The sequence below is a fragment of the Nannospalax galili genome, unplaced genomic scaffold, assembly GCF_000622305.1.
Source record: "Nannospalax galili isolate Female #2095 unplaced genomic scaffold, S.galili_v1.0 scaffold351, whole genome shotgun sequence".
In the NCBI taxonomy this organism is placed as follows: domain Eukaryota; kingdom Metazoa; phylum Chordata; class Mammalia; order Rodentia; family Spalacidae; genus Nannospalax; species Nannospalax galili.
This window is the reverse complement of record NW_008330327.1, coordinates 3,081,183-3,090,832: the sequence shown is the minus strand read 5'-3', so window position 1 is coordinate 3,090,832 and position 9,650 is coordinate 3,081,183. Positions and strand designations below refer to the sequence as shown.

The 9,650-nt window shown below is 42.7% G+C and overlaps 1 protein-coding gene across 1 annotated transcript in view; it reads right to left on the bottom strand.

The window, feature by feature from the left end:
• Positions 1 to 7,631, bottom strand: part of Erich6 (glutamate rich 6) — a 25,864-nt gene extending 18,233 nt beyond the window's left edge. Inside the window, exons 1-2 of the mRNA XM_008845036.2 lie at positions 6,926 to 7,631; positions 6,371 to 6,428 (exon numbers count right to left, since the gene is read on the bottom strand). Of these exons, the coding sequence (XP_008843258.1) occupies positions 6,371 to 6,428; positions 6,926 to 7,250 (383 nt within the window). The 5' untranslated portion in view covers positions 7,251 to 7,631. The remainder of the gene's footprint in view (positions 1 to 6,370; positions 6,429 to 6,925) is intronic.
• Between the last annotated feature and the right edge of the window lie 2,019 nt (positions 7,632 to 9,650).

The following is a 9,650-nucleotide window of genomic DNA, read 5'->3' as shown; positions in this document are numbered from 1 at the left end:
TGATATATATATATATAATTATAATAAATCACAATGAACAAAGAAGGTCCTGACTGTTTACATTGAAATACTGTTTTCTGACTCTGTATCTTCAGTAAAGTTAACCATAATGTGGGCATCAGATCTATTCTTTGGGGTTCATGAGGGATTGTCCTTTTAGGCAAGAGATTTCTTATGAGAGTTAATACCATGGACAGGCAGCATGAGGTTCTAAAGAGAGTTCAGGCTCATGAGGCTAAGTGGGCACCCTCTCTGACAGGTTTCAGAGGGCAGGGTCCCCTTCGTGGATTTGATGAGCAGCCCAGAGTATGTGCTTTGGGTCAGGTTATCTCCGACCCCTAGAGGGCAGAGGAGGTGAAAAGCATTGGTCTTTTAGTCAACATGTGTCCATCTTACAGGCTGTGCCACCAGTAGCTCCTGACTGTTTAAGGTGTTTGGCAAACCTTCTCTGGACAGTAAGGATTACAGACTCACAGAAGCCATAGGAGAGTGCCTGCCCTTTCCTTCCTTGCGCTACGAGGGCAAACCCACCACTTTTGAATCTCGGAGTCTTCTAATACCCTTTTTCCCTCTAGGGATTCACTCACCCTGTATCTGTACACATGTGGAACTCTTACTGTTTGTACTAGTGATGTACACATTTAAACATTTACTTGAATTGCATGTGCACCTGTGTACACGCACACAAGAAAGGATAGAAATGTAAAAAGAGGCAATGTTGAGTTAAATGCATTGTAATTAGGCAATCTCTCTTCTTTGAGTAATGTGTTAATATTGGACATCATAGCAAAGCAGGAATTTATGGACTCTTTTAGCAGTAACAAGTAAACAGCATTGCTTTTCAACCTCTGTTGTTTCTTTATAGTTTAATTTAAATAAAATAATTTACTATATTTTCTAAAATGATCAAGTAATATTTTTTTTCAAGCAGTTTAGTCAATTGAAAACCAGTGGTTTTTGACGTTTTGTTTCCTGGCACGTTGCGTTAGTGAAGTGTTTTTGTTTTTCAGTTCCGCAGTAACTGTATCCTGGAATAGGCAAAGAGCGCCTCTGCGGGGGCCACCTGTGCAAATCTCTGAGGGAATCCTGTTTATCTCACCATCCCGAGAGACAAGCTGCAGGGACTACCAGCAGAGTAACGCTAGAGGGAAACCCCCAGACATTTAACGCCCCCCCCCCAATCAATACATTTTTCAGTTAAGTCTTCTTGCCTCTTCGTGCCTTCCTTAACCCCCCACCAAAGGTTGGTTATGGAATTTTAAATTTAAGATAATGGGGCTGGAGACATGGCTCAGTGGTTAAGAGCACTGGCTGCTTTTGCAGAGGACACAAGTTTGAATTACAGCACCCACAAGGCCACTGATAACTGTCCATAACTCTAGTTGCAGGGGATCCGACGCTGTCTTCTGACCTCAGCAGGCACTGCACAACACAGGTGCACGTACATGCAGGCAATAAACTCATACATGTAAAATACAAAAAAATAAGTACTTTTTAAAACGAGAAAAAGAGATTTAAGGTAAGTGGACGCTGGTGATAAAATCAACACCGTGGAAAACTTGTAGGGAGGGAGGAAAAGTTGCCTTACTTGCATTATCTTGGTTATCTTTCCAAAAGCTAATCAAAGACAGTCTTAGCATTTCCTTCTCACAAAGGCCAAGGAGATTAAGGAACTTCTACAAAAGTCACTAGAGAGGCATCTGTCTGGCCCCAAAACCTGTTTCTCCACTTTCATCTGCCTCATAGTTTGCCCCACGTCACCCAGAACAGAAAGCAACGAGGCAATTAATTTGATATTGGTTGCACTTTTGAAAAAAACACTCATGAGCCGGGTGTGGTGGCACATACCTGTAGTCCCAGCACTTGGGAGGCAGAGGGAGGCAGATCTCTGTGAGTTCAAGGCCAGCCTGGTCTACATAGTTCCAGGACAGCTGGGGCTACAGGGAGACCCTGCTTCAAAAAGACACACACACACACACACACACACACACAAAACCACTCATAATCTTACAAAATGTAGCAACAAATACTTTAATGTTTGTATATGCTTATTGTTTTTTAAAGCATCTTAGAAAGATTTGAGGCAACAACACAAGAATCTGATCTAGATGAGAGAGTGTCCCACAGACTTGAAATCATATAGCTGAAAACCAAATCAAGACACAATTCTTTTTTTTTTCCTTTTGAAGATCTTACTGAAATAATAGACTCTTTAAAGAAACTGTTGGTCCTCAAAAACATGCACTCTTTGGTAGATAAATAATAATTACCTCTTTAAAAAAAGAAAATACATGGCTGTAGGTCAGTGGAAGGCTGAAGAAGAGACTATTCCAGCCCAAAGCAAGAGGTTTTTTTCTAATAGGGAATTTCTGGGAACTGCAACTACACCCAGACAAGAGGGAAAGACAGCTATTATGATAGCAGGTCAAAGAATGACCTTGGAACAGCTGGCCAGGTTAGGCCTCTTACTCTCCCATTATAGGAGGCAATTGGCAGGAGTTTTAGATCCAAAGGAGCCTAAAGAGTGTATACCTGGGAATGTTTTTCAGGTGAATGGAAACAGAGCAGAGTACATGGTTACTCCGGACTGGCTCAGCAGGCTTGAGAGAGAAAGGAGGAAGGGCTGTTCTATCCATAAAGAACGTTAACCAGGCAGCAAAGGGTCTTAACTTTAATAATGGTGGGGTCACCAGCTTGATGGCTTCCTGATCAGACACTCTAGAGGAATCTGGCTGATATGCTCCACCCACCTGTGCAGGGTTCCAGGTAACCCTCCCACCTCAGGAAAGTGAAGTACTCCACGGAGGAGTGTTCCATTTTAGCTGCCCACCAGTCATTCCTTTATAAATACAAACAGTAACTACAGACTGGCAGTTACATAAAAGTAACCTACAGCACAGGAGAGAAAGTGTGAGAGAAACAGAACAAGCGACTTTGAGACAAAGAATAAAAAGCACTTTCATATAGCATATTAATATATTACATTTGAATGCTCTCAAAGAGATTAAAGAACAATGACAAATTATTTGGAACAGTGACAGTAGCTGGCTTTTAGAATTACAAATATGTACCACAAAATAAATTCTGTGCACAGGCTGTATATTAGCATGCCAACATCAAATTCTTGATAGGGGCTGAGGAGATGGCTCAGCAGTTAAGAGCACTGACTGCTCTTGCAGAGGACCTGGGTTCGATTCCCAGCACCCACATGGTGGCTAACAACCATTTGTAACTCCAGTTTCAGGGGATCTCATACCTTCTTCTGACCTCCTCGGGAATTGCATGTCACGGGTGCATTTACACACATGCAGGCAATATACTCATACACGTAAAAAAATAATAAATGAAAAAAAAAAACCCCTCATTCTCTTAGGTTGTATGTACAAGGTTTGAAGGCAAAATAAAGAATTTTCAGGCAGGCCAGAACTCAGAAATTTGATTACTCATGAGAACTACATGAAAAAAAAAATCACCTAAGGAATTTCCTCAGCAAACCAAGAAGATAAAATGAGAATTGAAGAAATGTGCCCACTGAGCACAGCCAGAGAACAAAGACAACTGAACTGAAAAATCTCATTTTCTAGTACACGAGTTTTATTGACATCAGATTTCATTTTCTTGTCTGTGGATCCAATCACATTATTGGTTTCTTAACATGAAATTGAGGAGTGTCTATTGCTTTCCAATTTTTTTAACCAAACTGTACCTAAACCACTAGTGGTTAATTGCTACCAGTAAAACACTACACATATGATAAAACTGCAAAGTAATATAACTTCCACAAGTATGTAGTTTAATATCATTTGCAATTATATATGTATGTATGTTGTTAGAAGAAAATAGGTAAGAAGAGACACAGAAGAAAGTAGTACTGCACTCTATTAATTTTTTCACAAGGCAATAGTAGAGCTGAATCAAGTAGAGGTTTAAATGCTGTAAAGTCCTAAGTGCTAGGAAATTAAAAATAATATAACCACCAAAACAAACTGGAGAAGTACATGGTTAAGCTAGAAATGGATAAATCAAGTACAGAAAATGTTATTTAAAATTATAATGAAGGGCTGAGGAGATGGCTCAGTGGTTAAGAGCACTGACTGCTCTTGCAGAGGACCTGGGTTCAATTCCCAGCATCCACATAGTGGCTAACAACTGTAATTCCAGTTCCAGGGGATATGACGCCTTCTTCTGACCTCTGTGGGCATTGCACAACATGGTGCACTTACACACATGCAGGCAATACATATAAAATAGATAAGAAAATACTTTAAAAATTATAATGAAGGGAATGGAGAGATGGCTCAGTTGATAAGAGCTTGCCTTGCAAACATAAGAACCTGAGTTTGGTCCCCAGAACCCATGTATAAAATCTGGACACGGTGGTGTGGTGTGCACTTGTAACCCCAGCACTGGGGAAGTATAGACTGGTGGATCCCTGGGGCGCCATTGTCAGCCAGGCTAGCCTACTTCCTGACGTCCAGGACAATGAGAGACCCTCTTAAAAAAAAAAAGTGAAAAGTTCCTAAGGATAACGCCTGTAGTTGATCTCTGGCCTGTACATGAACATACATGTATGTGCACATGTACCTGCACAAACATGCACTCACACACAATTATAAAGGAAGGAAAACCAAAACTGTTATGTTCTATGTCAGATGTGGAAATTTTCAATTGTATTTTATTTTTTTATTTTTATTTTATATGTAGATTTTGCCTGCATGTATGTAAGTGTACCACATGCATGCAATGCCCACATAGGCCAGAAGAGGGCATTGGATCTCCTGGAACTGGAGTTATACTCAGTTGTTAGCCACCATATGGGTGCTGGGAACCAAACCTGAGTCCTCTGCAAAAGCAGCCAGTGTTCCTAACTGCTGATCCATGTCTCCAGTTCCACCAGATACATGGCTTTTTTTTTTTTTTTTTTTTTGTCTTTTTGAGACAGGGTCTCCTGTAGCCCCAGATGACTTGGAACTTACTATGTAGAACAGGCTGGCCTTGAACTTACAGATATCTACTTGCTTCTGTCTCCTGAGTGCTGGGATTAAAGGTGTGCACACTTCACTTTTTTTTTTTTTCTGGTCTTTTTGAGTCAGGATCTCCTTGTAGCCCCAGCTGTCGTGGAACTCGCTATGTAGACAAGGCTGGCCTTGAACTCACAGAGATCCACCTCCCTCTGCCTCCCAAGTGCTGGGATTAAAGGCGTGTGCCACCACACCCGGCCACACTTTTCTTTTTAAACCATGCATATATTATGTTTTATTAAAAAGAAATTAAGTGGGTAAAAGCATTAACTGAGACAATGATTCTTCATAAGTTTTAAAAGTTGCTTATAAAAGCAAAAGTTTGGATGAACAGTTTAGGTGCAGACTCAGGCTTAGTATGATATTTTAGGGAAGTCTGTTGTTCCAAAGAAGCTTCTCTGTGATGTCATTACAGTTAAAGCGCTTTAAGGCTAATGGCATTAAAAAGGAGGAAAAGGACAAGAAATGAAAAAGTCTTAATTTCTACTTCTCTCCATGGAATGTTTCTGGTCATTCCTGCGTTTAGTCATCACAGACCTATGTTCTTGGTTTCCTAACACTACTGTATTTTTAAAGATTTTTCATTTTATTTATTATATTATTATTATTATTATTATTATTATTAATGACAGGGTCTCTCTGTAGCCCCAGCTAGCCTGGAATTCACCATGTAAACCAGGTTGGCTTTGATCTCACAGAGATCTGCCTGCCTCTGTCTCTTGAGTGCTGGGATTGAAAGCATGTGCCACCATCTCTGGCAAGATTTATTTTTAATCATGTATATGTATGTGTGTCTGTGTTGGATTATGTGAGTGAGTGCAGATGCCCATGGAAGCCAGAGGCATCAGATCTCCAGGGAGGTGCAGTTATAGGCAGCTGAAAGTCACCCAAAGTGGGTGCTGAGAACCAAATTCAGGTCCTCTGCAAGAACAGTACATGCTCTTACCCACCGAGCCCTGGAACTTACTATTGCAAGCATAGCACATACTTACTTTGAGTTATATTGAAGTGGGCATGTCATACTTGCAGTTAGGTAAAAAGATGCAGATAGGAAGGAACTTTGTCTTTTCCCTTGCCAAGTGCAAAACAGAAAGTTTTGCTTTATTTTGTACTATGAAGGCCAGGCTAGGCTAGAATTTGGGATCCTCTTGCCTCAGCCTCTGGAATGTTGGGATTACAGCATGTACCAGCATGCTGACAAAAAAGAAAAAAAGAAAAAAAATCCTTTTTTGGATAAATAAATTGTAAATGCCCTGGATTATTTTACCCTATCTTGTAACAAGTTTAACCCAAAGATAAACATTATCAACTTCAAAATAACGAAATGAAAATTGAAAACATTTTCTTACCTATCTACAGTCACTTCAGACACGTCTTTCCGAAATGTCTGAAATATTTTAGGATAATCTGTTGAATGAAACAGTAAACAATTTAGCCACTCCAAGACACTGGTTCTTAAAAGGGCAACCCCACCCCTCTATCCCCAGGGGACAATTGTCTGAATACATCTTGGTTGTCACAGGTGTGTGTGTGTGTGTGTGTGTGTGTGTGTGTGTGTGTGTGTGCCCCTTCACTATTACACAGACATAATCATAATCAGGGATTGAGAAGGCCAGGAATGCTGCTAAACAAAATAATGCAGAGGACACCGCCCTTTCCCCAACAATAAAGAAATATCCAAACAGAATATGATTAGGTTTGAGAATCCCAATCTAACTGCTCTGGTTCCTTTTAAAAGATGGTGACTGCGTGTGGCGCCAGCGCAGGAAGGTCAACGCACGGCAGAGAGTTGCATGTTTGTGCAGAACCGTTTTTGGAGCTCAGCACCCTTAAGGTACCAGTGCTCCATGAGTGAGCCCCAGTCCCATCTCTTAGGAGCCCGGGGGCGGGGAGGCCTGCGGTACTTCTCGGGGACGGCCGGCTGGAAGGCGTGCTCTGGCCGGGCGACTCCTCGACGCTCCACGTGAGGCTGGACTGCTCGCTGGGCGCCCGGGTGGAGCTCAGGCCGGGGCTCCCCGGGCTGGTTAAGACGGCGCTGCCATCATCACGGATCTCCACGGCTTTCCAGAGTTCCTGATCTAGTATCTCGGGGAGCAGGTCCAGCTTTCCCTGCTGCGCCCCCGCCTCGTCCTCCTCAGCCTCGCTCTCGGCCTCTTCCGTCTCCTCTTCCCCTTCCTCCACGTCCTCTTCTCCCACCCGGACCTCCTCCGGCTCCTTCCTGCCGCCCATCTCCGGCTCTGGAGAGTGCACGAGGGTGCACGTCTGCGGCCCAGAGAGCGGCCTCTTGGGGCGCCCGGATGTTGAGCGTTTGTCTCCCGGGCAACTGGAGCATCCCCTCCTACCCTTCGGGATTTAAAGCTGCAGATCCCCTTTAGTCCTGTGGGTGGTCGGTGAAGGGGGGTCGGTGGTCCCTGGGGGACCCGGAGGCGAGGCCATCGCAAACTCCCCACGCAGCTCGGAAGTCTCCGAGCCCCTAAGCTTGAGGGAGGCCAGCTCTCTCCGCTTTTTGAAGAGGAGTAGGGAAGGTGGCTTCTGGGGATGGGACCCCAACGTACCACCTGACACAGGGCACTGTGAAATTTGGATCCTAGTAGAGAAAATGCTGTTGGAAATGCCTATAAAACTATAAGATTACACATCAGCCTTTGGTCTCTTGTTTGCCTAGTTGACTTGTAAAAATACTGTCGTGTTTAATTCTATCATTTAGTGAGATTTTTGACATCCTTTAATATTTTGCAGCAGAAAAATTTCAGGAAGTAAAAGCACCGGAAGTATCTGACCACCACACAGGGATCACTTCCTTTCTAGGGCGGAGCCCTTAGTTGCATCATGCAAGGGTGGGGCATATAGTGAAAAGTTGGGAATCCAACGGAAGAACCCAAAGAGGCCTGAGAGAGAGAGAGAGAGAGAGAGAGAGAGAGAGAGAGAGAGAGATCTCTTAGATTGGCTTACAGGGTAGAAACTTAGTAGTCCAACAGTGGCTGCTCCACACTGGAGACTGTGAATCTGGTTGCTGCTCAGTCCAGAAGGCTGGATGCCTCAGCAGTTTCAATCTGGTGCTGAAGGCCTGGAGGATTCCTGGAGATCTGCTGGTCTACAGTCTATTTGGAACCCAAAGAAGTTGATTCTAATATTGGCAAAGGAATGCCACAGCAACAAGGTAAGCTCACCAGCAGCGAGAAGGCAAAAATGTCCTTTTCTCTGTGCTGCCAACAGAAGGTGGGGCCCACATTTACAGTGTGTCTTCCAGCTTCAAATAATCTGGTCAAGAAAGTCTCTCACATTTTAGTTAATTCCAGATCCAGTCATGTTCACAACCAAGATCAGTCATCATATACTGTTTGTTTCCCTTTCTGTTTACTGCCATGATACCAGTACATTGAGAAAGGCAAGACTTGGAACTTTTTAAAAAATTAATTTTATGTGTCTGAGTATATTGCCTGTACATAAGTGCACCTGTGTGGTGCAATGCCTGAGGAGGTCAGAAGAGGGCATCGGATCTCTTGGAGCTGGAGTGACAGATGGTTATTAGCTGCCATGTGGCTTCTGGGAACCAAATGTGGGTCCTCTGCAAGAGCAGCCAGTGCTCTTAACTGCCTGAGCCATCCCTCCAGTCCTAAGAATTGATTTTTTTTAATGATTCAAACTTCTTACCTTCTTACTGAGTATAATAGATATTTCCTAGAAATTCGTGAGCAAAGTCCAGGGTTTCTTCAGATTGTTTCTGTTACACATTGCTCTGATTCACAGTGGAAGAACACCGCCAAAGAACCATAGCCTTGACCGTGGCCGATTAACCAAGAACACCTGGCTGTGCTAAGTTAAGAAGCATCTTTGAAAACCGCCCTGGTCTGACTTTGTTCTAGTTCCCTGTCTAGAACTTGTAATGCTAATTACTCTTGCCTTTACTTCTCCTTCACAACTCCTATTCATGATTGAAGGACCTTTTCCCCTTAGAGATAAGAGTTATGAGATAAGAGTTATGCAATTTGGGAGTCTTTTAGATAGACCCACTGAAGGGGTCCTCCAATTGCCTCATCCTGAGTCCCTGTTCAGCGTGGAAGAAGCCAGAGCAGTCTGCAGTCTGCGTCCCTATTCCCTATTAGCAATTTGGGTAACCTTTTCAGAGGATGGTGGGATAAGAATAGAAGGTAGGAATTGGCTAGGCAGTTAGACTGAAAAGACCCCAAAGAAAAGTAGCCAGTTTCTTGGCTAAAAGTCAAAATGTCCTTGGGCCTCTTAGCAACACACTCCATTCCAAAGGCCAAAAATGTTGAAAGTACTTGGGAGCTTTTATCTAATCATTAAAATATTTTAGGGTTACCTCTTGAAAGGGGGAATGTTAGAGTAGCCAAAAGCCCCATAAAAATAAATAAATCGAAGAAAGAGTATATGAAGTTATCAGAAAAATGTGATGGTGGAGATATGGGAGGAGTTAGACAGGAGGGAGTGGGCATGGATTTGATCAAAACACCTTATAAGCATGTATGAAATTCTCAATAAATTTTTTGTAAAAATTAAAAAAAAAATCAGAGCACAAATCAATGAAAAAGAAAGAAAACAACACAAAGAATCAATGGATCAAAGATCTGTTTCATTATAAAGAAAACAAGATAGAAAGATCCTTAG